At 40.5% G+C, this 27,727-nt stretch overlaps 1 protein-coding gene and 1 long non-coding RNA gene across 8 annotated transcripts; one reads left to right on the forward strand and one right to left on the reverse strand.

The window, feature by feature from the left end:
- Positions 1 to 581: 581 nt before the first annotated feature.
- On the forward strand, positions 582 to 26,568 carry ap3d1 (adaptor related protein complex 3 subunit delta 1). Of its 7 annotated transcripts, none has more exons than XM_030082776.1 (35): positions 582 to 901; positions 5,666 to 5,761; positions 6,558 to 6,638; positions 6,840 to 6,920; positions 7,033 to 7,140; positions 7,266 to 7,395; positions 8,020 to 8,159; positions 8,642 to 8,715; positions 8,827 to 8,876; positions 9,209 to 9,258; positions 9,697 to 9,745; positions 11,225 to 11,370; positions 11,776 to 11,924; positions 12,041 to 12,271; positions 13,424 to 13,655; positions 13,763 to 13,908; positions 14,332 to 14,473; positions 14,898 to 14,969; positions 15,056 to 15,131; positions 15,275 to 15,474; positions 16,244 to 16,317; positions 16,705 to 16,728; positions 17,949 to 18,117; positions 18,302 to 18,445; positions 18,874 to 18,927; positions 21,233 to 21,343; positions 21,591 to 21,746; positions 22,141 to 22,188; positions 22,548 to 22,568; positions 22,954 to 23,143; positions 24,347 to 24,435; positions 24,776 to 24,861; positions 25,217 to 25,338; positions 25,467 to 25,546; positions 25,638 to 26,568. In XM_030082776.1, the coding sequence occupies exons 1-35, from the start codon at positions 806 to 808 to the stop codon at positions 25,731 to 25,733; spliced, it is 3,813 nt and encodes a 1,270-aa protein (XP_029938636.1). In that variant the 5' UTR covers positions 582 to 805; the 3' UTR covers positions 25,734 to 26,568. The 7 variants fall into 7 exon arrangements, with proteins under 7 accessions (XP_029938636.1, XP_029938637.1, XP_029938638.1 ...); XM_030082777.1 differs by having other exon boundaries at positions 21,594 to 21,746; XM_030082778.1 differs by lacking the exon at positions 22,548 to 22,568.
- On the reverse strand, positions 4,468 to 27,373 carry LOC115381424 (uncharacterized). Its single transcript, XR_003930422.1, has 3 exons — positions 27,288 to 27,373; positions 11,293 to 11,298; positions 4,468 to 4,478 (listed from the first exon to the last, which is right to left on the reverse strand). It is a non-coding gene; the product is annotated as an uncharacterized LOC115381424 (long non-coding RNA).
- Positions 27,374 to 27,727: the final 354 nt, after the last annotated feature.

The following is a 27,727-nucleotide window of genomic DNA, read 5'->3' on the forward strand; positions in this document are numbered from 1 at the left end:
TTCCTTGTATACAATGACTCATACATGTATATTTTGCACATCGTATTGTTGCATTAAGATATGCTTTGATCTGGTCATTACAGAAACTAAGTGTAAACATGGTTTTAGCTGAAAAAGCAGAAAATGAAAATATGGAAGATAACGTGAATTTTTAATTCAGTTCGTCCATCAGTCTTCCTGTTGAGGGTGAGGGACCATAAGAAATTTTGGGGAGAGAGTGTCATGACACAACAGCTTTTGGGAAATGAATGGAAGTCACGTACAGGGATAATATGCAAACTCCAGACAGAAAGGGTCCGGGTGGTCCGGACTCGAACTCATGACCTTAATGTGAAGGTGGATCGGTAACCATCCCACCGCTGAAAGGCAAATATCACGAAAAGATTACGACAGTGAAATCGTGTCCTAATAGAAAAAAAAAAATCTGACGACAATGTCGTTCTAGTTAGTTTTTTGTTGTGTTTGTTTTTTCGCAGTGTCATACAGTGGAGCGCGCCTCTGGTCAGGGACTAGACCTTTAATTCCTCTGATTCCTCTATGAGAATAATACTCCAGTCAGCTGACTTCAGACGCCATGTTCGGCAGCCATCTTTGACACTGATCCGTTGCCAGCGTCTTTGCACGGCATAGGACGCCCCGTCTGGCCTCAGCTTCACCTGCCCGGGTTCGGTAAACGGCGGCGCGCCCTGCAGCACACGGTACACGGGTGGATGAGAGACAGCCTCGCGGGTCGTTTGGCACCCACTGGACACTTTCGAGGCGTTTGGCCCCGCCGGAGCGAAGCGGTACAGGTCACGGAGCAGACATGGCTTTGAAGATTGTCAAAGGGAGCATCGATCGGATGTTCGATAAAAACCTCCAGGATTTAGTACGTGGCATCAGGAATCACAAGGAGGATGAGGTAAAGTGAGCGACGGGCGGACGCCGCCAGCGGGAACATTTGTTCGGTCTCGCTCCCTGATGTTGTAAAGTCAACGCTGTAACGCCACCGCCGTTATCGTTGACGACGTGAACGCTGGGACAGGCTGGCCAGCTAATGTTAGCGCCCGCTTACTCATTTCCCACAAGCTTAGCGACACAGTTGATAAAACTGGCGTTTGCTGTGAATGATGCCCCCCGCCGAGCACTCATTTCACGTTGCATTTGTACCAGCTGGCTGCTATTAACATGGGAAAGAAAAAAAAAAGAGAGAGAACCTGAGATATTTTGAACTGGTTTGTTACTTGGTGTTAGCCAACACAGCTAACATCCAGATAGAGGAAGCGGATAGTGGTGGTTTTACGGTCCAAACAGTCTGGTTCTCCTCGGGGTCGATTTAACTCACCTGTTTACAGCTAACCCCCGAAAAACTACACTGCTCCCCGGCTGTCCACGCACACTCGCCTCTGTATGCACGGTTCTACTTAAAGAGAAAGCACTCCTTTATCTAAAAAAATGTGCAGTAATATCATTGTTAATGTAATTTTTCTTCGCCCACACGGTTATTTTTCTTAAATTAGGCCCACAAATAGACCTTCTGTATTTCCCAGTATTCGCATCCTAGGACTACTCCCTAATCCCCACACTCACCACGTATGCCCTGCTCGCTCAGCTCCCACTTCACTGGTATGACTTCTGCCCGCAATGTCTTTCCACTGCACGATACGAACACACTAACTCGTTTCGCGACGCTCTTTGGGGGAATATTTTGCACCTAAAATACCGATCATGGGTTCTTTGCCGATGAAGAAACGGTGGGGATTTTCAGATGCAGACTGTTACATCGCCGTGTCTTGTCCGTTGTTGTTTCCAGTGTCGTTTATTTCAACGTGGACTGGAGGCAAAAATCCTCCTCGCCGAAGTGGCCCATTTCCCAGATCGGGTACACGCAATTCTGAAAACACAGACATGGCTGCTGTGGATGTTTTCCTGTTAACTCGGTATATTCGGCACAATTTCGGCTCGAGCTGCACATCCTATTATTGGTTTGATGATGTCACCTGTGCCAGAGCCGCTGCTGACGGGCTCCTCTCGCTTCAGACAGGAGCGGGAGCGGGCTGGGATGGAGCCTCTGCACATCACTGTTTGGACAAGGAGAAAACCACGTTTCCATCGGAACCCGTTTCTTTCTGATGCTCAGAGTTACCTAATCTTATTGGCGCTATAAAAATGCATCAGGCGAAGCTAAAGGCTCGATTTGAAGAGTATTTTTCTTTTTCTTTTCTGTCTTGCTTTCTTTTTCTTTTTCTTTTTTTTTTTTGTTGCTGCGCAGGGCTGCGGTGTTTTGTACACCTGCCTCAAGCTGTAAGCCTACTGTGAAATGTAGAGGTAGCATGTCCAATCTGTGCCCTTGGATTCCCACATTCTCTTTGGAAAATAGGAAACGCACTCACAAATAATTAGCTGTATTAGCATTAAAACGTTTTTTCCTGACTCCTACTATAACACAGACACAGTCCTCTTTGTGTTTTCAGAAATATAAAACGAGCATTTAGGTCAACATTAGTTTCAGACCATCATTGTTTGATCTTCTTATTCAGCCTAGGTAGGGTCTTACCAGTTCACCAGTGGTAATTTAACCCGAGTAGTCTAGATAAGGTGGTGGTTGCCCAGTCAACAGTGGATAGTTTACTGAAATATTAATACTCAGTGTGAGTGTGCTCCTGAGTGTGTGTTGACTTTTTTTCCGGTCCAGTCTGTAGTTTCTCGAGCTCTGTGTTTGTTTTGCACATGTGTGCTGAGCCATTGCACATTTCATTCATTCCTCTCCCACCCACGACTTGGGAACAGCAGGCATATTTGAAAAAGGTGTAAGAATGGCTCAATTTAAAAGCAAAAACAGTACCTGTTTTAAAAAATTTTTTGGTTTAAGTACAGATGTGGGACCTTTTTTTTTTATCAGCCAACCCTGAAATTGCTAGGTTTTTAGTAAATATCTCTACCACATGTGTGTTACTTGAAAAATGTGACCACGTGTCAATTATTTAACTCATTTCAACAGTTTAATAAGTGGGTCATTCAAGAGGAGTGTGCTTGAGAATCTGTGCTTTGTGTGGGTCTGGTGATAGTGTCTTAAACCCTACTGTCTTAGTAAGACAGTTTCTGTAGGAACAGCCAACCTCAGTTCCAGCCCATTGCACCTCCCCCTGTCACTGTGCTGTCTCATGACTACACACACATGACCAGCACACTCTCACACTCTACACAGCTATATGTGTTTGTGTAAAAAGACTTTTCCTCCCAACTATGGTTGAATGATTGTTTCCCTCTAGAAATATTTGAATCACTTTCTTTTATGTGCTGTTGAATGAAAAGTATTTTCTCAGTGTTTCAGGAAAGCTGTTGGTTTATTGCTGCGGTCATAGCAGCAACACTTTTTCCTCATTCGTTCAGGCATGAGGATCCAGGAAACAGTCATTCTTTAAAGTGCTTTGATAGGATAAATGGAGTGACTTTGATACCTTAAAGCGACGTGTCCTTTTCAGCTTCTTAGATACAGTAAAATAAATTGATCAATTTGCTTGTAGTCTTGGTTAATTTTTTCGATTCTTTAAGCACATAAAATTAGTTTGATCTGAATCTTTTTTAATTTGTTTTTTAGTCTGCCTCTGCCACTTAGCTGTTTTATCTAACATTTGTGGTGTTACTTCAGTGTAACTAACCACAGCTCAGGAGGGGACATTTTAGCAATACCTCTTTTAAGGGCTTAGAAAGTTAAAGGTAACATTTGATGCCCTTATTCAACAGTCATCATAATGAATGAAAATATGATAGCAGTACTGCAAAAAGTGCAACTATACATGTCAAACACAAACACAGAACTGAGAAAAGAGATTATGCTCTCTCATATTATGAGGTTTTTACCAGACTTTACAGGCTGAAGCATAACATTCTGAATGACAACACAGCTACTACTTGAATTACGCTAGGTAGCAGCAAAGTGTCCATAAAATATAAGCATAATAGTGGATCAAAATGCTTTTTAAGTCTTATAGACAAATGGAAAGATGTCTAAATTAGATTTTTTCTTTTCACACTTTCAGCAAGAAGTCTTGGTTGAGAAGGCTATGGTTGAAATCCATTTCACTTGCTGTAGCGTTAGTTTTCAGTTTACATAGCTGATTAACCTCACTAAACAGAATAATGAACTTATATTTTGATGCAAAATGGGGGACATGTGTAATGCCAATTTTCTGATCTATTGTGTAACAGTTTTCTGAATACTACAAAAAAATGCATTTTCTCACTTTTTTTTTCAATGTTTTCAAAGTTCAGCAGCAAGCTAAATACCATATTGTAAATGTTTAAAATGTCAAAAGGGATTTTTCCACAAACACGTTACGGCCTGTTTTTATGGACTGTTGTGTTGGTATTTGTACGAACAGTTCGTCATTCTTTAAATGCATAAAGGTGTTAAAGCAGCAGGGGGAATTTTTAAACACAGAACATCTGCTCAAGTGGGCCTGCATTTCCAACATCTGTCACACCCCATACTTGGCCTGCTTACATGTCTTCTGTCCCTTCCTTGTGTGCTTGCGGTTCACTCAAACCACACCTGAGTTTGTTTGAAACCGGGTCAAGACCTGGTTCCTATAATAGCAGTTGCACATCTTCAAATAAGGATGTCCTGATCATATCAGGGGTGATTTTAGTGTTTCTCACTTTAATTGATCAGCGATGAGCAAATTCAGCTGAGCAGCTGTTTAAGCCTCAGCTTTTTTGTTTGTTTTTTACTCAACAGCCGCCGTCGTCTGACTCCCATTTTGCGTGATGATCAAAAGACAGCGTAACCTTTCCACCGAAGCAGCATTAGCAGCGCAGCACAGTGGCTACAATGTCAGCAGTGTAAAAATATTTCAAAATGAAAAGCAAAAACTGTCCAGTGGCCATTTGCCATACCTGCAATTCTAGCATTTCAAGATGCGCAAGCATCAGAGCCTCATTCAGTATAACCAATTTGAGACAAAATCTAAAAAGCAAAAACAACAGAGTACTAAGGCTTCACTAATGGTGTTTTCACGGCAGCATATGTACTGGTACATTGCCTGATTGAGTTTTTGGTTTTAGAGCAGCCTGAACCACAGCAGGGAACCGCCCCTGTTTTGTGGTGGCTACAGTCTGACACAGCCTGGATCTGGTGTGATGAAATTCTGGACTATCATACTTTTAAAGCTTGTGCATCCTCTTGAGATTACATTTCTGATACCAGTTAGATCCAAGCAAGTGCATGACAAAATACAAGATAATTTAGAAAAGAATTACCACAATTAGTTTTAAAACAGGCATATGGAGCTCCAACTCTTGCCACATGACATTGTAGAGCCTCACTGCATCCTCACTCGATTGATTCTGACGCTTTTCAGTTACATCGAGCAGTGTTGCATACATGTCACTTCTGAAGGTCTCATACAGAAGATAAGAACGTCAAACAGGCCATCCACAAGATGGACAATTAAGCAATGAATGAAGATCATGTTATTTTATTCTTTTTTTTTTTTTTTTTTTTTTTTTCATAATTACTCTAAATGCAACCAAAACAGCAATTTGAAATGCATGTTGGGATCACAACAGCAGAATTAGCAGGATTTTTATCCTGTTACTGGTACTCAGTACACACTTGACATTTAGCATGCCAGTTCACCTAATCTAATGTATTGTTTGTGTCCTCTCTTTTGTCTGCCCTCAGGCCAAGTACATCTCCACGTGCATCGATGAGATCAAACAGGAACTCAAGCAGGACAACATTGCTGTCAAAGCCAATGCTGTGTGCAAGCTCACCTATGTAAGACACCTTACCAACTGGTGTTTCATTGACTCTTTATGTCCCTGACAAGCTCCCTTTACATGTGAACACTTTTATGAGAATGGTTTGCTTTTGTCGCCCTTTGCTGATGGGAATCTGTGAACAATCGTCGCAATTTAACTTTCCCCAATACACAGAGACCCTGCACATGCATAGAATTGCATGAGTAAATTGACAACACTAACAATGGCAGATTGCTTTGGGCTGATAATTGTTTGAATTTAACAGAGACATAGTACTTCTACACCAACATCTGGTTCAGCGCAATGACTTTTCATTCATTGAACATTTCCTGATTTTCCATGGTGGCAATAAAATGCTCTTCTATGAAATACAGCTAAAAGGCATGATTGAATGTTTACACCTCACTGTTCTATGTGCGCATGTGCATACTGTTGCATTAGTAAAAGCACAAAATCACTTGGTGGCCACATAAACTACAGCATTTGTAGCATTTCTTTTTTTCCTGTGTGTGATGAGCATTCTGAAAGTGTTGCTGTTTGCACATGTAACGTTTCAGAGTGAAATCAAAAACGATTCTGATTTCACTAGATCTCGCTCAAATAAACTACACTGCCTGATACTGATCAGCTAGAAGCCCAGCAAACAGTGTTAAGATTGAATCGAATCATTTAGATTTGGTACACATTTTTGATTCATATCTATTGTTTCTGTTGGCCTTTGTGCTCATTTTGAGAGTTGGTTTTGCTGTATCCCACAGTATCAACATTTCCTTCCTTTTTTCTCTCACTGATTTTTTTTTTGTCTGTTACAGCTTCAGATGCTGGGATATGATGTCAGCTGGGCTGCGTTCAACATTGTGGAAGTTATGAGTTCCTCCAAATTCACATACAAGGTACTGTTTGAATATTGTGAATTGAATTTCAAAAAACACATGCTGCAGCAAAGTGCATGTGGTTTGACTAAATTAAATCCCCAAGATGAGCCTTGGGATGAATACGTCATATTATAGTGTAAATGAATGCAGAGCTAGAACAAGCCACTAAAAATCTTGTCATGCTGTTGTTGTTTTTTTTCCTTGCTTTTCTTCCCGCAGAGGATTGGCTACCTGGCAGCCTCGCAGTGCTTCCATGAGAGCACAGATGTAATCATGCTGACAACCAATCAAATTCGAAAGGTCAATGATGTGCTTTTTTGGGCCACTATGAATATTCAGCCCTCAGCCTACCTTAGCTGTTTAACTGACATTTTACTTTCTGATTTTTGTTCTTTAATGTTTGCCCATGCAGGATCTCAGCAGCCCGAACCAGTATGACACAGGTGTTGCCCTCACAGGGCTCTCTTGTTTTGTGACCCCTGACCTTGCTCGGGACTTGGCCAATGACATCATGACTCTGGTGAGTCAGAACGTGTTTATTCACATAGTTCCCATCTCTCGTATTTACCTGAGAAATACGCAGGAAGAAAAGACATTTTATTACAACTTATAAACAAGGCTTTTTTGATTTGCTGTTTCCATTAGATGTCCCACACAAAACCTTACATTCGAAAGAAGGCGGTGCTGATCATGTACAAGGTGTTTCTGAAGTATCCAGAGTCCCTTCGCCCTGCCTTTCCCAGGCTCAAAGAGAAGCTGGAGGACCCAGACCCAGGTATCAAAAAAATATTGTGCTGCCCAGAAAACTCACCAGTCTACTGTCCCGATGATAGTGTACCCCAAGGTCTTGTTTTTCTCAAATCTTGCTTTGGCTGCGTGTACTCTTTTCTCTAGTGGTAATTCATAGAAAGAGTTGTGACTCATGGGGCCAGATGTTTTCTGTCACCCGAGGCCTATGCATTATTCATCAGGGAAGAATATGAGATTACAGGAGGCACAGTCGCAATATTGCCATGACTGTCTTTGGCCCTGACAGATTATCTCTGAGAACGTTTACTCAGCTTTATGTCTTATTTTAAAAGTGGTGACATACTTAGGTTCTTTATGTCAGTAAGTTATTACTTTTGAGTTAAAAGTGGCATTCATGACACAGAGACCGTATGCAATTTTTAAGTCATGTCAAAAGATTTTCATGTTTATTTTAAGCCCTCATAGAATGTCTATAGAATTACATGAAACATTTTTTTTAATCATTGTGCAAATCTTTTTATCCATTCTTGATTATCTTTATTTTAACATACTATCTTTAATTTTTAGATATGCACATTACAAGTATGTTTAGCATTCTGTTGTTTTAGTGAACACTGTTTATTAAAAATTTAATTTTCTCGTACTACAGGCGTCCAGTCAGCAGCAGTAAATGTTATTTGTGAACTGGCCCGGAGGAATCCCAAAAACTACTTGTCCCTCGCCCCACTCTTTTTCAAGCTGATGACCTCCTCTACTAATAACTGGGTTCTCATCAAGATCATCAAGCTGGTACGTGAACAGGATGGAAAGACCTACAATTTAGTAGTTGTAAGAGTAGTTTCTAAGTGTTACTGTCTTTGTTTAGGTTTCCTTTTTTTGTATATATGTTTTTAGTGTGATGGCAAAAATGTCAATATTATGTTTATGGTACACAGGCAAGCTGGATTTTGTATTTACTTCCAGAAGTAGACTAATGAGTGAATCAGTCATGAAGGAGGGATTCATAGTTATTCTTCATACACTCACAAGTGTGCTGCACGTAAATGTGTACTTTTTTTCAATAGCAGCGTTTCTCTAAAAGCATTAATGTCGGTATTTTTTTTACACTTTCTTTGACAGGGAAAATACATATCAATTGATGTGTTGATCGACATGTTTTTTTTTTTTTTTTTTTTTTTTTTTTTTAACTTTTCATGCAGGGTGATTTGTAGCATTTTATGAAGAATCGTGCTTTAAGCTTTTTATGAAAGATTACTTGCTCTTCTTTATAGTTTGGTGCTCTCACACCTCTGGAGCCACGGTTGGGGAAGAAACTGATTGAACCTCTGACAAACCTGATCCACAGGTGAGGCAACATCTCATAGATGATGGAAATATTCAGATATAATAAATTCATTAACATAATCCTGCATCTTTTTCATTATTTGTAACCGTGTCCTCCTCCTCTTCCTCACAGTACCTCTGCCATGTCTCTGCTGTATGAATGTGTCAACACTGTAATTGCAGGTCAGTACTGGTACTGTGTGGGTAGAATAATATTCTCTCTATGGTTAGAGTGCACCTCAATGATATTATTATACATTTTATATTATTTTGGGAATGTAATGGTTGTGTTTTTGTTTTTTTTTTGAATGACTTGAGTTTTAAAACGGTGATTGAGAGAATTCAAAGCATTATAGTTAATGCTTCACTTATGGCCATTTAATTCTTAAAAGTTCTGCCTGTTTTGTTCGGTCATTATGTGTTAAGGGGGTTTTCAACTTGTAGATTCAGCTTTTTCTGTCACAGAGGATTTAGCTCACATTCAGGTCTAACGGTTTCTCTGTCCTGCATTGCAGTGTTGATTTCTTTGTCCTCTGGGATGCCGAACCACAGTGCTAGCATCCAGGTAAGCATTGAAGGTCCTCTCCCCAATCCCCTCCCCAGCTCATTCGGAGAGTTTTTTTTTTTTTTTTTGTTTAATCCCTTTCCACTCCAGTTGAACCACAGTGCATGCTTTCACCAGTTGAATCTGTTTGCAAGTCTGTCTCTTCAAATATATTTCAAACATCTGCACAGTAACTGGCAGGCTGCAACGCCTCCATTAAGGTTTTTTTTTTTTCTTCTTTTTTGGGTTCTAAGTCTTTGTGATTGCTATTGATTCGTAAACGGTTGTTTTCAAACATGCTTTATTCACCTTTTTTTTTTTTTTAGGCTAATCTGAGTTTCTTTTTTTATTGTGTTCATATGATGTGCTGAAACTGGTGTGGAAAGGTTTACCGTGTTGCTAACAACTCTGCCCGTCTCCGACTCTCCCCCTCTCTCTCCTCTCCCTCCTCTCCCACAGCTCTGTGTGCAGAAACTGCGAATCCTGATTGAAGACTCGGACCAGAACTGTGAGCCCTCTGTCAATGCCTGCAGTGTGTCATTTTCTCATTGTCTGCGTGTTTCTGACTGTGGAACAGTCCTCCCCTTTAGACGACAATGTAGAGCCCTGACTCTGGATAACTCGAACATGATTACCTTTTCAGTTTGAATTAAAAAGTGGTGTGCTGGGACGAACGTTCCACCATGCTCACTTGTCTCCCACAGAAACTTCCCACATTTGATGGAGATAATTAACAACTTGTGTGTTTTTCAGATGATTGCTTCAGTCTAAAATTACTACAGGTTGCCTAAGTGCGATGATCAATTCCAGGGCCTGCCTCTGAACATATTTCCTTTCTACACATTATTTGACGCTCAGATTGCTTCATTGAGCCATTCGAGTTATCTGGACCCTCCCATGTAGATAGTCTGTGTCTTTGTGCAGTAGATTTTAGACCACTGCCATAATAACGGCAAACTGTGAACTTGTTGTTTGAGGTTATCCTTTTACTAAATCTCCTATTAAACTTGAATTTGGATTTGCAATTTAACTGTTCCTAAAAATGTGCAGATATTCGGTTAATCGCCACAATAAGTAAAAAGCAAAAGTTCACAGCATGTGGTATTTAGAAACGTGGTTAAAAGGAAAGTTGATCAGTAAACTTGCAGTGTTAGGTTTTAGTTATCTGTATTGCAGGCTGCTCAAAATAAGACATTACTCATACGATTTTGTGTGTAGTGATTCAAACACCAGATGCATTATTGTGGTTAATAAGTTCAGAGAATAATGATCAATTGAATATCTGATATGTTATGCTTTCTCATGAAGCTATGCCATTTTTACTGATAATCTTTTCCTTTCCTCAGTATACAAGGGGTCTGCTTCTGTTCCCCTTCACTGTAGTAGTGAATTCAGCAGTTGTTTCGTCATCTTTGCCAGCAGCTCCACTGAGACCACACCTCTGGCCTTTTTGCACTGTACTCATTGCAGTGATCATCCTCCTCTCACCCCAAGGTCACGACCACACATGTATCGACCCAGAAACCTGAGAGGCCTTAGTCCTCTCCACATCAGATGATCGACAGGATGCCATGATTCAGCAGATCTCTGAATTAAATAGAAATCTTTTTGGGGAGTCAGTCAGATGAGCTGCCAGGGTTAGAACAAAGGATAACACAAAACAAAATGACTGTGTCCTGTGTGTGTGTGTATGTGTGTGTTTGTGTGTCTTTTCCATTATTTTTTGTGTTTTTTGTTACTTTCCCCTCTTTATATTTACATGTGATATGCTTTAGATTTATTCAGTGAAGATAAATAAGTATGTAAATATTTTCCACTGAAAAGCTAACATTTGTCTTGAGCGAGTACTTGATAGTGACTTGAAGTGTAGAATAAACTTGAACATATGTGGTAACTGTCAGGCTTCTGATTGATATGGTATATAATTGTGAAAAGATACATGTCTGCTCAGTGTCCTTAGGCCCTGTTTGTTTATGCATTTGTATAGTGAAGTACTTGGGCCTGCTGGCCATGTCAAAGATCCTCAAGACCCATCCCAAGTCAGTGCAGTCGCACAAGGACCTCATCCTCCAGTGTCTGGATGACAAGGATGAGTCCATTCGTCTGAGAGCGTTGGACTTGCTCTATGGAATGGTATAGAGCCGTCACCTTTACATCTCCATGGTCATGTTTGTTTTCATTGTCATATGCACAGTGATGGTGAACATTTTCACATTTGTAATTTGTAATTTTATTTTTTGGAAAGATACACTTGGCAGGCAGTGACACACCAAGATGAAATGTAGAATTGCTAAACAGCAACCTGCCACAGCCAGAAAAAAATGTATACAAATGACTTTCATGTACCACTAAACAGTAGCCACAAAATGCTAAATAAGGAGTTCCTTATATTATATGTTTAAAAGAAATTATGCTATAAACACACAACAACACATTTCTGCAGTTATATCAAATTTAATTTTTGCTCTGTGTGTGACATTTTTTTTGTTTTTTTTTTAAATATGACACCACTGTGGAATTGATTTCTGCTGAATCCAGGTATCCAAGAAGAACTTGATGGAGATCGTGAAGAAGCTGATGCTCCATGTGGACAAAGCTGAAGGAACCACTTACAGAGATGAACTGCTCACCAAAATCATCGACATCTGCAGCCAGAGCAACTACCAGTACATAACCAACTTCGAATGGTCAGTGTTACTTTGTATTAGCATTGACTGTTTGACCGAAGGATTCTCAATGATTGTCTGATATTTTCTATTGGATAGATATGTTGTGTAACTGTGTCTTTACATGTGTCTTCCAGGTACATTAGCATACTGGTGGAGCTGACCCGATTAGAGGGCACACGCCATGGTCACCTCATTGCCTCTCAGATGCTGGATGTGGCCATTAGGGTCAAAGCCATCAGGGTCTTTGCTGTTGCCCAGATGGCTACTCTGTTGGACAACGCCCACCTGCTGACAGGCAACATGCAACGAAATGGCATTTGCGAAGTGTTGTATGCGGCAGCCTGGATCTGTGGCGAGTTCTCGGAGTAAGAATACTTTTATATTTTGAGGCACTTTTAAAACGGTCTTCTGACAGTTGTGGTTTAATAGTCTGTATTTGGTAGAGATTACAGAGCCGCATGTGAATTTTTGTCTTGTTTTTTTCCCCATGTCCTGTGACATGGGGAAAAATGCAGACATGGGTCTGCACTGGCAGACAGTAAAAGCATTGATATAAACAAAGAAATGATAATCAAGCCATTGTGACCAACCATGTTGAGTTGGCACAACTCCATCTTTATTTATTCTTTGTAGGATGCAGTTGTTGGGTTTGCTTTTATACCTGAGGCATTTTGAAAGCCTTATATGAAGTTCTTTTGTCCACTCACTACAGATATTACACCATATAAAATTGTAAATTTTATATGTGAAATTACTATTTATTTATTGTGTTCTCTATTTGTTTTTTTATTTTTGCTCCACAGTTCCTTAGTAAAGAAAACATTTTTATTCAATAAGCAGCCTCAGAGGTTTTTATGCTTGAGGCACAAACTGCATATGTTTCATCTCAACTCAGGGCAATACTGTCAGTCCCTGAAAATAATTTTAATTTGTTGTTTTGTCACAAATGCGTGTTTTTAAGAGTCAAAGTTCTTAAACATCAGGTTAAATGTCAGCTACAAGCTGACCTAGTTCTTCACAAAATAAATTGCACCAATTAATTTGAGGCAAAGTTCGATAAACACAGCCATGACTGTAGTTATTTTTTATAAAATCCAGTGGAAGCTTATTCATTCTTTAGAGCTGTTAATGAACACAAAGGTGGTTTTATAAGTAGTGAAGGTATAAGCTCACCATGACTATATAATAATGGTAATCTGTAATATTTTCTCATTGGAAATGAGTGAATCATTTGGCCTTCCACGTCTTTTCATCTTGGCTGTATCTGTATGTTGAACCCTGTCCGTCTGCTCTGAATGGCACATTGGACATTTTGACAAAACTGAACTTCACCAAAAAGTGACCCCTTAAAGGCATCCCTCTTGGTGACTAAATATTCCACCGTGTAACTTAGAGATATTGCAACCTTTATCACATGCTGCGATTCATTGTTGTTGAAATCCAAATTTTCCAATATTCTGCGTGTTTGTGATCTTTCTGTGAGTCCGGGGTCACGAAACAGTCACTGTCCCTCCTAGGCACCTAGAGAACCCGATGCAAACGTTGGAGGCCATGCTGCGGCCCAAAGTGGCCACCCTGCCCGGCCATATCCAGGCCGTGTACGTCCAAAATGCAGCTAAGCTGTTTGCCACTGTGCTGAAGAGCCAGGAGGGCAACACGGACAGCACAGCTGCGCAGGAGACTAGTCAGCTGATGATAGACAGGCTGCCACTGTTTGTCCAGAGCGCCAACCTGGAGGTCCAAGAGAGGGTATGTTAAATGAGCAGCAAATTGATTGCGCACACATTTCACCCTTTCCCTAAAACACCTACTAATGAGACAAACAACTGTGTTCTGAATTCTCCTTTTGTGCACAGGCGTCTTGCATCCTGCAGTTGGTTAAGTACATCCAGAAACTGCAGCAGAAGGATGTAGAAGTAGCGGAAGAAGTTAGTGCTCTGTTTGCAGGTGAACTCAACCCAGTCGCTCCCAAGGCACAGAAGAAAGTACCCGTTCCCGAAGGGTGAGCTTCCTCAGCGCATGACTTTGACCACATTAAAATGACATATACTACCCAGTGTTGCGTTATGACATAAGGCGACTTGTAAACAGCATGAAACCTTGCTCTCAAGCTGCAATTGATGCTCAAGGGCACATGACAAGTTGAGATGTTGACTTTTTTTTTTTTTTTTTTTTTTGTGGTAGACATGCCACTATTTTTGAGGCAGTCACTGCAGCATGGACTTCCATATGATTTCCATAATTTTGACCCGAAAGCCAAATATTCACAACTTGTCAATAGTTGTATATTTAAACTTTTTTAGATGTGAAAAAAGCCAAAACAAATAGTAATGGTAAGGCTAATGTATGTTTGTGTTTGAGTGTTATTAATTTTTTTTTTTGTCTGAGTTGTGATCAATGAAATAATCCATGTCTGTTTGTGTAGCCTGGACCTGGATGCTTGGATCAATGAGCCTCCATCCGAAAGCGAGTCTGAGGATGAGCAACCCAAGGCTATTTTTGCTAAGGAGGAGCCCAAGCATTCTCGACCCCGTCACACAGAAGTGGATGAGAAAGAGCTTGCAAGGGTAGGCTGAGCTAGGAACTGAAACACACTCCATACATTAAGGAAAATGTCCCATCCTGTCTCATGTAAAAATTAATTTTGAGAATATTGAGAAGTATGATCAAAAAATTTGTTGACATAATAAGAACTTTTCTACAGCATCTTTAACCAAATGTGTCTTTATATGAAAACATTTGTTCTGTCACATTTCTGTTTCAATCTTGAGATTGGAAATAATCCCCATAGTTCTTTAAAAATATTAACAACACCTGAATTCATTTGAGGTTGTTGTAATCAGGTTGTTCCACCTCATCACACAGCATTAGCCATTTCAGTGTTCTACATTGAGTAACTTTTGCATCCCTTGGGAGGTCCTGCTCATGCTATAACCGAAGAAGTGGTATTAATTCATTAATCATTTTGTTGTTTATTTTCCATGATTACAGAGAAGAGAAGCCAGAAAGCAGGAGCAAGCCAATAACCCATTCTACATCAAGGCCTCCCCGTCCTCTCAGAAGGTGTTTTTACATGTTACTCTGATTTGTTATTGGTGTTTGTTTGACTTCCCAGAGTGTGTTTTAAATGAAGTGTTTTCACTATGTAGGTGTACCAGGATACTCCTGGAGTGGAGCACATCCCTGTCGTTCAGATTGACCTCAGTGTGCCTCTCAAAGTCCCAGGTGAAACTCGTTGATCTTATTTTATCATAAAATACTGGATTAATCACAAACCACATTCTGACTGGAAAGTCATGTATGTGTGTGTGGGTATATGTGTGTACTTTTCTAATCATCCCTTGCTGCGATCTTTCTGCCCACTGCAGGTCTGCCTATGTCTGACCAGTATGTCAAGCTTGAGGAGGAGCGTCGGCAGAAAGAGCGAGCAGAAAAAAAGAAGAAGGAGAAGAAGAAGAGGAAAGAGAAGCGCAGTGGACGAGGCAAAAAGCATGACTCAGGCCCTGAGAGTGAGGAGGACATCACACCTGCACACATGGTTGACATTGTTACAGAGGAGATGCCAGAGGTAAGTTGAGAGTGAATTTAAAGATGAGATCCAGTCTTTAAATTGAGTTGGTTAAGATCAAAATACAGTGATGATTTTGATTTGATTGAAATGATTGGCGTGTTCATAATCAGAAATCAGACGGAGCTTTATTGCCATTGACAGTGCACAAGTTCACAAACTAGGAATTTTACTCAGTGCAAACGCCGCAACATTAAACATAAACTAGCAACAATAAAAAAAATAAGATAATAAAAAATAAGTATAAAATGTGCAATAAAGGCATGAAATAAGTGTTAAAATAGGCCAACAATACACTGTACAGAACGACATAGCATAATGAAAAACCAGTCAGCTAGGTCAAGAGGAAGAACTTTGCACAATAGTTTGATTAATCAAAACACCTAGCAAATGAAGTAAATGAACAAATCCTCAACAAAATAATGTGCTGACAAATACAGCGATGCTGTTACCCATGTTCAAATGATATTTTGACTCGCCAAGAACTCTTCTGTGTTGGAAACAAGTTAAACCCAGGCATAGCCATTCTCCTGAACTGATTGATAATTACATTGATCCTTGCAAAATAAAACATAGTTTTTTTAATTCTGTGGTTGTTTCATTAAGGATTTACTGTGGTTGTTATTCCTTTTGATGTTGTTCAATGATTTGTGATATCAGATGCAAACTAAAGTTTTTCTTTTTGGGGACCTACTGTATTTTCAAGAAAGTCACTGACAGCTTTTGTTTCTCTTTTGTTTTTGTTTTTTGCTCTCTCTTGTTGTTTCAGAATGCCTTACCCAGTGATGATGATGACAAAGACCCCAATGATCCTCACAAAGCCCTGGATATTGACCTGGACAAGTGAGTGAATATGATGTGGAAGATGATCCTTAATTTATTCATATGTTGATTGTCTTAACTTTCAGGTCTGAAATGTTTAAATTAGTCAGATCCGTTGTTTCCACCTCTAAATACACAAAACTCTCACTATTTATTTCCTAATACAAATTTTGATGGAAAATCAAATAAATAGATTTTCCGTTAAAATTTGTAATGGTCTGAAACGTGATGGGTTTCTAAATAACTATTGTTTTTTTTCCTGAACACGTCTTGAGGTCTCTGGCCACAACAGCCCAGTCAGTCTGACGAGCCCTTCTCCCTCCCGGTTTTCTTATCGCCTTCTGCTTTTCTGCTTCCTCTTTCTTTATGCATACACACACACCCATTACTGCCTCTTTGCGTGGGCAGTTTGGTGGAATCGGCTGGGCGCAGGTGAGTATCATCCCAGCCGCAGGACCTGGGCTGTGGGCCCCGGGGCTCGTTGCACTAATACAGCATCCATCCTTGACTCATTCGGACCTTACAGTAGTTGCTTTCTATTTTTGCTCTTTGTCCCCTTAAACTCCCACTGTCTTTTGACTGTAGCCTTCAACCTTGTAGATTTCCAGCATCTTTGAATGTCCCCATTCTCTTACGCTGCTTCTCTGTCTGCGTTATTGACTGAGCTTGAAAATATCAGCATCTCTGTTTAAAACAAAGTGCTTTGTGGTCTATTTGCCTTAAAACTAAATTTTAACACCACTACATGGCTTACCGCAAATGAATTTTAACTGGATGCTGCTGATGTTCTCAGGGCTTTATTGTTTAGAAAGTGTCCTCCTGGAATCAGGTCTTTAAAGCATCTTGACACATTTTTCCAAGCATCAACATTCTTTGAAATACTCAGCATCTGCTTTGCAGTAGATAGATGCTTTCTGCCTTTAGTGGAAAAACTAGAGCATGTGCCCTTACAACAATGCTGTCCTGTAGGTGAATTCTAACGGTGCAGAAGTGACGGGAGCGGGCAGGAATCAAACACCGAACTTTTTTTTTTTTTTTTTAATGAGTCCACTGTATGCATGTTACTGCTTAGATAAGCAAGTGCATGAAAATTCTTACTGGTGTCATTGGTAAGAACAATATGTAAAGATAGGAAATTCCTTTTGAAATATTGACATTTTGAGCTTTGAAGAAGTCTGTCTTCTGGATTATTCAAAGACTTTTTTATGTCCCTAAACTTTCAAAATTCACACAATAAAAATGTTACCACATAGTCTGGCGTTAATCACACTTAACATTGTGTTTGTCAGAGAATTGCCAGCAGGGGGCTACAAAGCTCTCGTTATAGCCAAAGTACAGACTTTCATAAAAATAAACTTGACAAATCTTATCAGTTCACTGTGAAGGAATTTGGCTCCATCTCCACAAATGCCCAGAGGCTTGAGCTCTTCCAGAATAAAGACTCAATATAGTGCTTTGAATGACTTTATGGGAATGAGGACGGTATATTGTTGCACCCTACATGCTGTGTACCCCTCTCTATAAATAATACTAATACTTCAAGAGCATTGACATGGGTTTTCAGGTCAGTGCTAAATCAAGGACAGCCCTTCTTTTTTTCCAGCTTATAAAATGTAAAAAATGTGTCTGTATATTTATATTTCTTTGTTCAGGCCACTTGCAGACAGCGAGAAGCTGCCTGTCAGGTCACATCGTGCAGCAGAGGCTTTAAAAAGCCCAGTGGAAGATGGAGAGACGGAGAACGCTGCCTCCCACGAGCCTAAGAAGAAAAGTAGCAAAGAAAAGAGGGAGAAGAAGAAGGATAAAGACAGGGATAGAAAGGTAAGGTTAAAATGCTTGGTTCACTCACAAGGAGTGTTTAGCTTTCTTGTTTCCCTCCGCCTGGCTCACGGCACAGCTTCTTTGTAACCATGCCATCAGAGCGGTTAAAGAACTGTGACGCCTCAGTGGCTGTACAGCGCGGCCTGACTGACACGGAGCTGAGATTGTTGTCCCGTTTCTGCAGAAGAGCAAAGAAGAGAAGAAGAAGAAGAAACACAAACAGGAAGAAAAAGAGGAGGATCTCCTCGGGGGCCAGGCCGAAGAGCCTGTGGTCCAGGCAGAAGAAAACAGTGAAGTGGCAGCACCGCCCGCCTCCACCAGTGCTGAGGTATGCTTTCAGAACATGTCGGAGCAAGTCAGCTTAATTAATACCCACCCTCAAAGTTGGTCTGTCAAGATTTATGCCTAACGGTGATTAAAATGGCCTGATCTAAAATTCATAATCAAAAACGACTTAAAATACTGTTCCACATACTGTATTATTTCTGTTAAATGGTTACATGCAAACAGTTTGATCATTTTCATTGACTCAACACTTCCATTGCTTCTTCCCTGCTTGTCTTTCAATCGGCTATAGTGAGGTATCCGTTTCCTGGTAGCTGACTGTGCAGGCTCTTGCCAAATTCCTGATTTATTCATGAAATAGACGAGTGTGATGCCTTGATCCTCCTTCATGAATAGTAGTTAGATGCAGAAGCTGTTTGGCTATCACCCCTCTCACCTCCTCGCACTCCTCTCCCTCCCTTCCTCTTCTAGGTTTCGGACCTGGATTTCTGGCTCTCAAACGCTGCAGTGCCCTCTAACACCCAGGTTGAGTCGCGCGCGACCCCCCCTCCCCTCCCCATTCGCTCCCTGTCCTGTCCTCTCATCATCTCACATCATTCTTCCTTTATAACACATTTATTGAGCTACCTCATATTGGTTTTGCCATCGTTCTGTACCTCGTCGCTTCGAGGCCTTTACAAACCAGGGGTGTGATTTCTGGAAAACACAAATATAAACTACGGGAAAGTGTTTTGCATTGAAACTCCTCACACTAGTTTTTGTGGAGATATGTGCCAAATACCAAAGAGTTTGAATGTATTTGCACCAGGGCATTTCTTTTTTTTTTTTTTTTTTTTTTTTTCCAGGCTTTTGGGCTCGTACTTCTTCACTTTAATAAGAAATTGAGATTTCGATTTGATTTTATTTCACAGTGAATATAAAAGAAAAAGAGTTTCCCTACCTCAGGCAGAAGCCGGGGGTCAATGCACCCAACCCAAATTCTAAATGCATCCCCCAAATCTGGAACTGCGTACCTGCCAGTTTTGCATGTATTGTAAAATAGATGGTTGTTTTGTATTTGGCAGTAGTGATGCATAACCACAGGAAGTAGGGAAACAATGATCAGACCACCATTGCTGGTGTGAAAGGACGTTCTTCTCACTAAGCTCGTCATCTCTGAGAAGAATTTGTTCACATGTAAAAAGTTCTGAAAACTGAACAAAACAGTTTGTTTTTTTTTGTTTTTTTTATGGAATAAAGTTACAAATGTGACATGTGATTAGGATCTAATTAACACAATTACATTGCATTATTTTTTACTTCATTCTATTGCTTGGGTATGACACTAGTTGTCAAAAAGCCTTTTGTCTGGCTTTCTTCGACGCTATTTGAACAAACAAAATATTATTCACTAGATTAATAAATCTTTCCTTAGAGTCTGATTTTCCTTGGTGCAATTTTACTACATTTGTTTGGCAAAAGGTGGTTTGAAGAATATGTTTAGTGGAACAAAAGTACGAGAAGAACACTCCCCTGTGTAAAGGCCTTTGCCACCTGCACCTTTTTGATTCAACTCTCTCTCTTTCACAGGTCACATAACACAGTACTCTCTCATTCTGAAGTCCCAGTCTGTTTTCTAGCATGTGTGTGTGGACACAGTACTGTTGTATTTTTATCATTTATTAATATCGGTGGTTGTTGTTGTCGTTGTTGTCGTCAGTCCTGAGCTTATTGTTGCCGTGGAGCTGATAATTGCTCAGTGGTATCTAAATTCTGTGAAATCTGGTCAGTTGCTGCTTCCTGTTACTGTCACCACTTACGCCAGCATGTTTTCAATGACGGCTTCCTCATGCACTGTCACACGCAGAGTCCTGCTAATCTTCGCCTCTTTGTGATCTCCCAAGGTCTTAAACACAAACAGTGCTTCGGACAGAAACATCTCAAAGTTGAGAATTCACTTATCAGCATGTTGCAGTTTCTATAACCTTGCATGTGCACCTGTACATTTACAGTATTTAGCTGGAAAACATGCATTGAAGATTTTGAGTACTTCGGGTCACACTCAGCTTGTTTATTTTTTTATTCATGAATAATCCTTTTACTTTTTCAATTAAAAAAAAATACCTTATAAAAACTCTGAAGGAACTTTGATTTATCTTTTCCCTCTTTTAATAGTGAAACACTGTATACCGAAGGTGGGTTATTAGCTGGAAGAAAAATCACCACCGTTGTTTTTAGTTGTTTTTAACCCTGCTTCCTGCCCTTACATGCTTCAGTAATTTCTTGCAGGGTTCTATCCAGAGAGTTGGAATAACAATTTGTTGCTCTATCGCTATCTTAAATGTGGGAATATTAAGTGAATCTTTGATTTTTAAAGTTTTCAACATTGGTTTAGGGGATTTTTGTTTTCAATCGATCCAGCTGTCATCCCTGTAAAAGCTGACCCAGAAACCTGCCTCTACATGTTTGTGTGGAAGATGTTTTTGTATTCGCTGTCACGCTGCTATCTCAGACGTCACGGTAGCACATATCCTGACTCCCACCAGGAGCCTGTTTGATTTTTACGGTAATTGAGGAACAGCAGCTAGTTTAGTTAGCTGGTGAGTACCGTGGATCCAGCCGTGCCAGATGAGCCTGCCGTTGTGATCACTGTGTTGGGTGTGTTGGGTCTCTGTCTCAGTTTAACAAATCAGGTTCACATTAAGGCCATCACAGCTCAGTGGCTGCCAGCAGACCATGAATGACTCTGAGCTCACTAACTTACCTGTTTCAACTTCGGAGTGCAAAATTTACTGTGGAAATAGCTACGCTCACTAATGCATTTGCTTTTTGGTGTACCTATGTCAAACAGGAAGTAGCAACAGTAGCAGCAGCAGAAGCAGCCCCGGTGCCTGAAGTAACCTCTGGCACAGTGCAAGACTCCGATCCCGACGAACCCAAAGACACTGAAATGGAAGAGACCGTGAGTTAACAGTGATAACTGTATGAGATTCCAGTTCGCAAAGCACCGATAGGGCGCAACGCATTGGCAGCACTCTGTGTCACAAGTCTGTGTAAATTATGTACCACAAACCTGCCAGTTTCTCTGGTTTCTGGAGAAATATTTCACTACTAACTGTGTTTTAAGCTTCTCTCTTGACATTTAGTTTCACATAATTGGTTGTTACAATTTTTGACTGCTTGTGCCACTCTTATCTTTTGGTGATAAGAAGTCCTCCAAACACAAGAAGAAGAAGCAGAAAAAGGAGAAGGAAGAGAAGGAGAAGAAAAAGAAGAAGAAGCATCATCACCGTCACCACCACAGCGATGGCGGTGGAGAGGAATCAGTGCAGAATGGCACCGTTGAGGATGAAGAGCCTCTTCCGGTTGGTGCTGAACATCCTCACCACAGTCCGACATGCTAATAAAAACAATGACTTCATAGCCTTTACATATATTTACCTCATGCATTGACGAAGGTTGGAAAAAGTGCTTTTTTTGTACATATTACTGCTGCTGTCTTTAAAATTATGTAAAAATTAGATGCCCCCTTTGAGTCTTTTTTTTTTTTTTCACCGGAAAACCAGAAAAAAAAACCCCAAAATAAAGCACAGTTTTTCATTCCTCTTCATGGCTCCACTGTGCAAACCCACTGACTGCTGTTAGTGCTCACATTCACACAACCTTACTTATGTATCATCTGTGTGCTCTGAGCTCCTGTTGCAGGATACTGAGTTGCAGAATATGCTCGGTCTGACCTGAGCTCTTCTCTCGTTTCAGCCCATGTCTAATTACTGCCTGCTAGCGGAGAACTCTTACATCAAGATGGTGAGTGATGGCGAACGTGGATGTTGCTACAACATTGTTCATACATGTCAGGTTTGGGGAAAATCGCTGCGTTTCGTAGAACTGAATGCTGCCATCTGAACCCTGCTGTGCGCAAAACAAGTTCACAAGATTTGTTGGACAATCAGCTGTGAGCGCCATTCTCATAGGCATAATCACTGTTCATCCAAAATCTGAACACAATAGTTAGACCCAGTACAGTGTATTGGGAGAAATCATGATGCTTTTTTTTTTTGTTTAGAAATTTGTAAATTTCATAAGCAGCCAATTAGGTTTTAATTAATTTACAAAAAAGGCAGAAACCTACACAGGGTTCTCATTTTGTCTCCCTCTCTTTAAAGATGATGGAAGATGCTGATCAGGTATTGGTTGAAGTTCTGTCAGTGGCAGAAGAATTTTTACTCTCTCTCCTAGATGTGTTTCTTTCTGCTCTTTTTGCTCTTCAAAAACTTCCCTCTGGGGCAAACTACACGAGTGTTTGTGTAGCTCAGCAGCATTGCTTTTCTTTCTGAGGGTGATTCTGTCCTTGTGGTTTTCTCTTGTGTTCACACACATTCTCGGCACATAAAACATGGTTCCTAACCCTGACAACAAAGAACATGTCACAGTTTCTAATTGTTTGGTTCTTAAATAATTGCTGAACTTTTGAGAGGCATTGGCGTAAGACAGCTTGCAATGAACATTGATTCCTAGTGTGTAAATACTGTGCTTTTTTTTTTTTTTTTATTTCCTGTCCTTTGTATTAAGGTATATGACATCCAGGGGAACCTGCAGGATGGCAGTCAGGTGGTGGTGTCTGTAATATTTGAAAACAAGTGTGAGAGCTTCTTAAAATCCATGGAGTTCAACGTCCTGGACTCACTCAACTCCAAGCTGCAAAGACCCGAAGGATCAGGCCCACACGATGGCCTCACTGTACCCTTCCAGCTGCCTCCTGGTAAGTCTTTACCGCCACAAAACATGTTATTATTATTATTATTTATTTATTTTTTTTTTATGGTTGATGTCTGGACTTGCAGTGGAAAGAAAAACTATTAACCGTTTGGAGTTTTTGTGTTTTCGGCATCAATTTGCCATTAAATGTGATTCATGTAAGTCACTCGTATAGAGAACTATAAATTGCTTAACGACACAAAAACTTTCACATCTTGAATGAAATATCCAAAACCATCTCCAGGGTTTTAGACCTCCAGTGTCTTTAGCTTTTACTTTAGGGTTACTTTTTGCTGCACTGAGCGTCCTTCATCATGCCTCTGGTGTTGATTTGGCCAGACCGGGGTGCGTGAGGAGCACGGTCAGCTGACCTATCTCACCTCTGGGAGTGGTAGTGAATCAGACTCTGTTCAGCAGCTGGGTAAATGCCACACATGATGAATCTTAACAATGCAGCTGTCCAAAAAAACAAACAAAAAAACTTCTCAGTAGGAAGGTGATTGTTCCAAATTTGAAAAGACAAAGTAACTTTCTTTCCCCCTGACTACACACCACTAACTTCAAGGTTTTTGACTATCTGCCTCATGTATTGCCTTGAAGACCATGTGAAAGGTGGTTGAAGTTTATTGTCCAGTCTGCTGACACAGCAAGCTGGTTTTATCCTTTCAGGATTGTTTGTCTCATCACAGTTGTTTTATAAACACAAGTTTCTTTGATCAGTCTACTGATCTGTTGTCTATCTTTTGTGCTGGAATCTACAGTGAAGTTATTGCAGAATCTACTTTTATTTTTTGTCGACTGCATATTTCCGAAAAAGCCCCAAGTTCAGGCTTTCAGTTAAAAGCAGTCATTAGTTCACAGCTGCTCAATGTCTTTTGACTCCCTATCCCTTCTTCATTAAATGTTTTATTTAAGCGATGGCTTATTGTTTTATCTTTACTTACATTTCATTACAGTTGTTTTTATTTTTTTTATTCTGCATTTGTTGCTGTTCATGTTTGCTGATGAAATCTGCTGTACAAATGAAGTTCCTTTAGCTTATGATCAATTGATGCACAGACTCGGGGTATCCAAAGGGGTCGTACATGTGTGTGTGTGTGTGCGTGTGTGAGATCAGCATAGGTTCTTTTGTTCGGACGCACTAAGAAGCCTCAATGTATGAAATTAAAGTGTCATTACTTACCAGTGAGCCTCTGTCTTGTTTCAGGAGTGTCCAATGAGGCGCGATTTGTCTTCACTGTGCAGAGCATCGTAATGCCCCAGAAACTGAAGGGAACCCTTACTTTCATAGTCAAGGTAAGTTTGAATGTTCATGCTAACACGAATCTTAAAAATTAAAAACGAAGAAAAACAAAATGTCACAGAAAAATACATGACTAGCTCTAAAAGGGAGCACTTCCTTTTTAATCTATAATCTCCATAATTTGTTGACTGAACTTTCAGTAATTTTAAATGCTTTTCGTGATTATTTTTTTGGTACTCAATATTAGTGGTGCGAAAAAAAAACTAATTCCAATGTTTATTGTGGTCGAGTTTCACAGTGGAATGGTTGTATTTTAAGATGCAGGATCTCTACTATTTTGAGATGTGAAGAAATTCCTCTTGTTAAATGTGGTGCTGTGCTGCTTCACTGCAGAACGAGGACTCCTCCACCCACGAGAAACTGGACTTCAAACTGCACTTTACCTGCACCTCCTACCTAATCACTACTCCGTGCTACAGGTTTGTGACTTATATATTCTCCACTAAAAGTACCACAGTCCTTTAAACCTGTTTTGATCAGTCTTTATTGTTTTTGTTTCTTGGTTTTCTTATTGATCATATACCAGCCACTGTGCCTGATAATAGTCTGACTGAAATCCCCTTGAAGCAAGTTTGTCAAACGCCCACAACAGAAACAGTCGTCCATGCATCAAATTTTTAGATTTGGTCTCGAAACAGTTAAAGAAAAAAAGGAAAGAATATTGAAACCGGTTTTGAAATTGAATGCATTTGTGCTGTTTGTGTTGCCCTTTTTGAAAAAACTGGTTTTGTAATGTTTTTCTCAAGTGCAGTGTTTATCTTTTTTTATTGCTAGTGATGCTTTTGCAAAGCTGCTGGAGTCTGGAGACCTGAAAGGCAGCTCTGTCCGACTGGAGGGAGTTAATATGCCCTTCCACCATCTACTGGCCAGGATCTGCTTCCACCATCACTTCTCTGGTACGTGTTCATGAGGACGATAACCTGGCACGATTATGATAGCAGTTTTCTTCCTTTTCATGCAGTTTTGTAACTTTCTGTATGTTCTCTTGTGGTTCAAATTTTGTGGTTTTTGTGTCACTGATTAGTTGTGGAGAGGATCGACTCCTGTGCCTCAATGTACAGCAGGTCAATCCAGGGTCACCATGTCTGTCTGCTGGTCAAAACTGTAAGTAGTCTGTTCACCAGGTTAGCTGAATCTCGTCAGATAAAACAGCTTTTCAGTGGGTCTTCATTTCTTCTTTCGCTTCCATTTCCAGTCCGGTCAGACGGTGTCCATTGACGCTAAATGTGACGAGCCGACGCTGCTTGGGAATGTGCTGGACGAGATCAAGCAGACCTTCTCTCAGTGCTGATTGTGTCTGAAAGCCCCCATGATACCCCTGATCCCTCCAAGCCACCCCTCCTCTTTCATTGAAACACACCATAATCGTGTTACAAAACACTGCGGCTGGCATTCCCAGTATCGCCCTATTTATTAGTCCTGAGATTCGCAACATTTCTTTCCTTATCTTTTACTACAGTGACTTACACTTCGCTGTTCCTCTGCACTCTGAGCTCTGTGGTTCACCCTTTCATAGTCACTGTTTTTCAGATTCGTTGTGCACACACGCTTGTCTTCTCTGCATCGCACTTTGATTTTCACCTGCCGGTTCTCATCGAGACCCTCTGACTCTGTACTGAGCTGCTGTTTCTGGATGCCTGGCATCCTCTTCTCTGTGTACCTCCCCCCACCCTTCTTCAGTCTGATAGTCATGTATTGTAATGTTGACAACTGGACTTTTTGCTCTTGATGGTTGAATTGTATTTTTACGGTTTTTGAAGTTTAATGTTTTCTTCCTTGGTTTGTTTTTGTCTGTTTTTTTTTTTTTTTCTTATTCCATTCTTTGGTCTGAAGCCTGCGTGCGCCTTTTGTCTCACTCCCTTCTTTCCGCTCACTCAACATCAGTGTTTGGTTCTTTTGTCTTCATAGGCCTGAAAATCCATACAAGTAACCCTTCCTAGATTGGTTCCAGCTTTAAAAATAGGCGCTCTAACCTGCTCATGCACCGCTGACCTGGTGCCTGGAGAAGACCAGACACTGACTCGCGACAGTGACAGTGGAGCTGAGATTAAACCAAAGCTACACAGGCATTGGGGTTCAGAAAATTTACTTGCCTTTTGGGCAGGCTCAGAGCAGATCTGCCGCTGTGTAATAGTCCTTGTGGCAGTACTGGTGATCTGTACCGTAGTTGTTGCTCTGTGCCTTGGGCCTCTAGTGACCTATTCCAGCAGAGCCCCACATCTCCTTCAAGTTTATATGCTTGCTGGTCAACCTGTGTTAAGCTGCAGACTGACCCCAGCAGTAGAAGAGGCTTTCAACACACTATTCCTTTCATAAATCGGGAACAAAATGGAAAGATACAAAAATAACAGAAAGATTGGATTGCAACTTTGGGAGCAGAGCCAAAGTATAATGGAACATTTTATTTTTACTTGATTACAGTTTTGTGTCAGATCAAAGCACTTTTGTTCACTTCAGCTTCATCTGAAGCCATATTGGATTCATGCAAAAGAACTTCTGTTTTTGTAACATAGAGGGTTTATTTTTTTAATTCACTCCCCGAAGCCCTCGGTTGTATCACCCTTTGGTCAGCTTATGATAAAAAGTCACGTCACTGAGGCCGACTGCAAACTCTGTAAACTCAAAAGCGTAATAATTAACTCCTTGCGTTCAGTTGTAAGTCATATTGTTAACGCTTATATTATGAACTGGTGAGTGACTTAAGCCTCACTCTGAATCTGTATTTGTTTTTGATGTATTTGTAAGAAAGCATCCGCAGTTGGCGGCAGCAGTTTACTTGCTCTTGGTGTGAAGTGTGTCACATTAGTTTTACGTCTCGAGAGCTCTTGCTATACCAGATGAAAACCAGTTGACAGGCGCCCAGAAAAATCTCTGCTGTTTCTTTCCCCTTCAGATACTGCCTTGCCATTTCTTTGTGCATTTACATGTTATGTGGAACATGAAAGATCTTTGAAGAATAAAAATAAAAGTGAGAATTGGCCCCCTCTGTAAGAGGTACTTGATGTTTCAGCTTTTATCATTCATGTTTCTAGTAACTGCCCCGTCCAGCACAACTTAACCTTGTAGTAGCAAGCGAGAAACTGACATGGTAGCGTCTGTTTTCATTTATACTGGTAAGGCCCATAACATAAGTCAGATGTTGTAAATAATTATGGTGTTTTTGATCTGAAGTCAGCTCAGCCATTCCAATAAATCCTCAGTCCCTGTAGTAGCCTTAATACAGAGGCGATCAGCTGTTTTTCAGGAATATCAATAGAAAATGATAAGGTGAAACCAAGAAGCAAC

Source organism: Salarias fasciatus, chromosome 23 (assembly GCF_902148845.1).
Source record: "Salarias fasciatus chromosome 23, fSalaFa1.1, whole genome shotgun sequence".
NCBI classification, from domain to species: Eukaryota; Metazoa; Chordata; class Actinopteri; order Blenniiformes; family Blenniidae; genus Salarias; species Salarias fasciatus.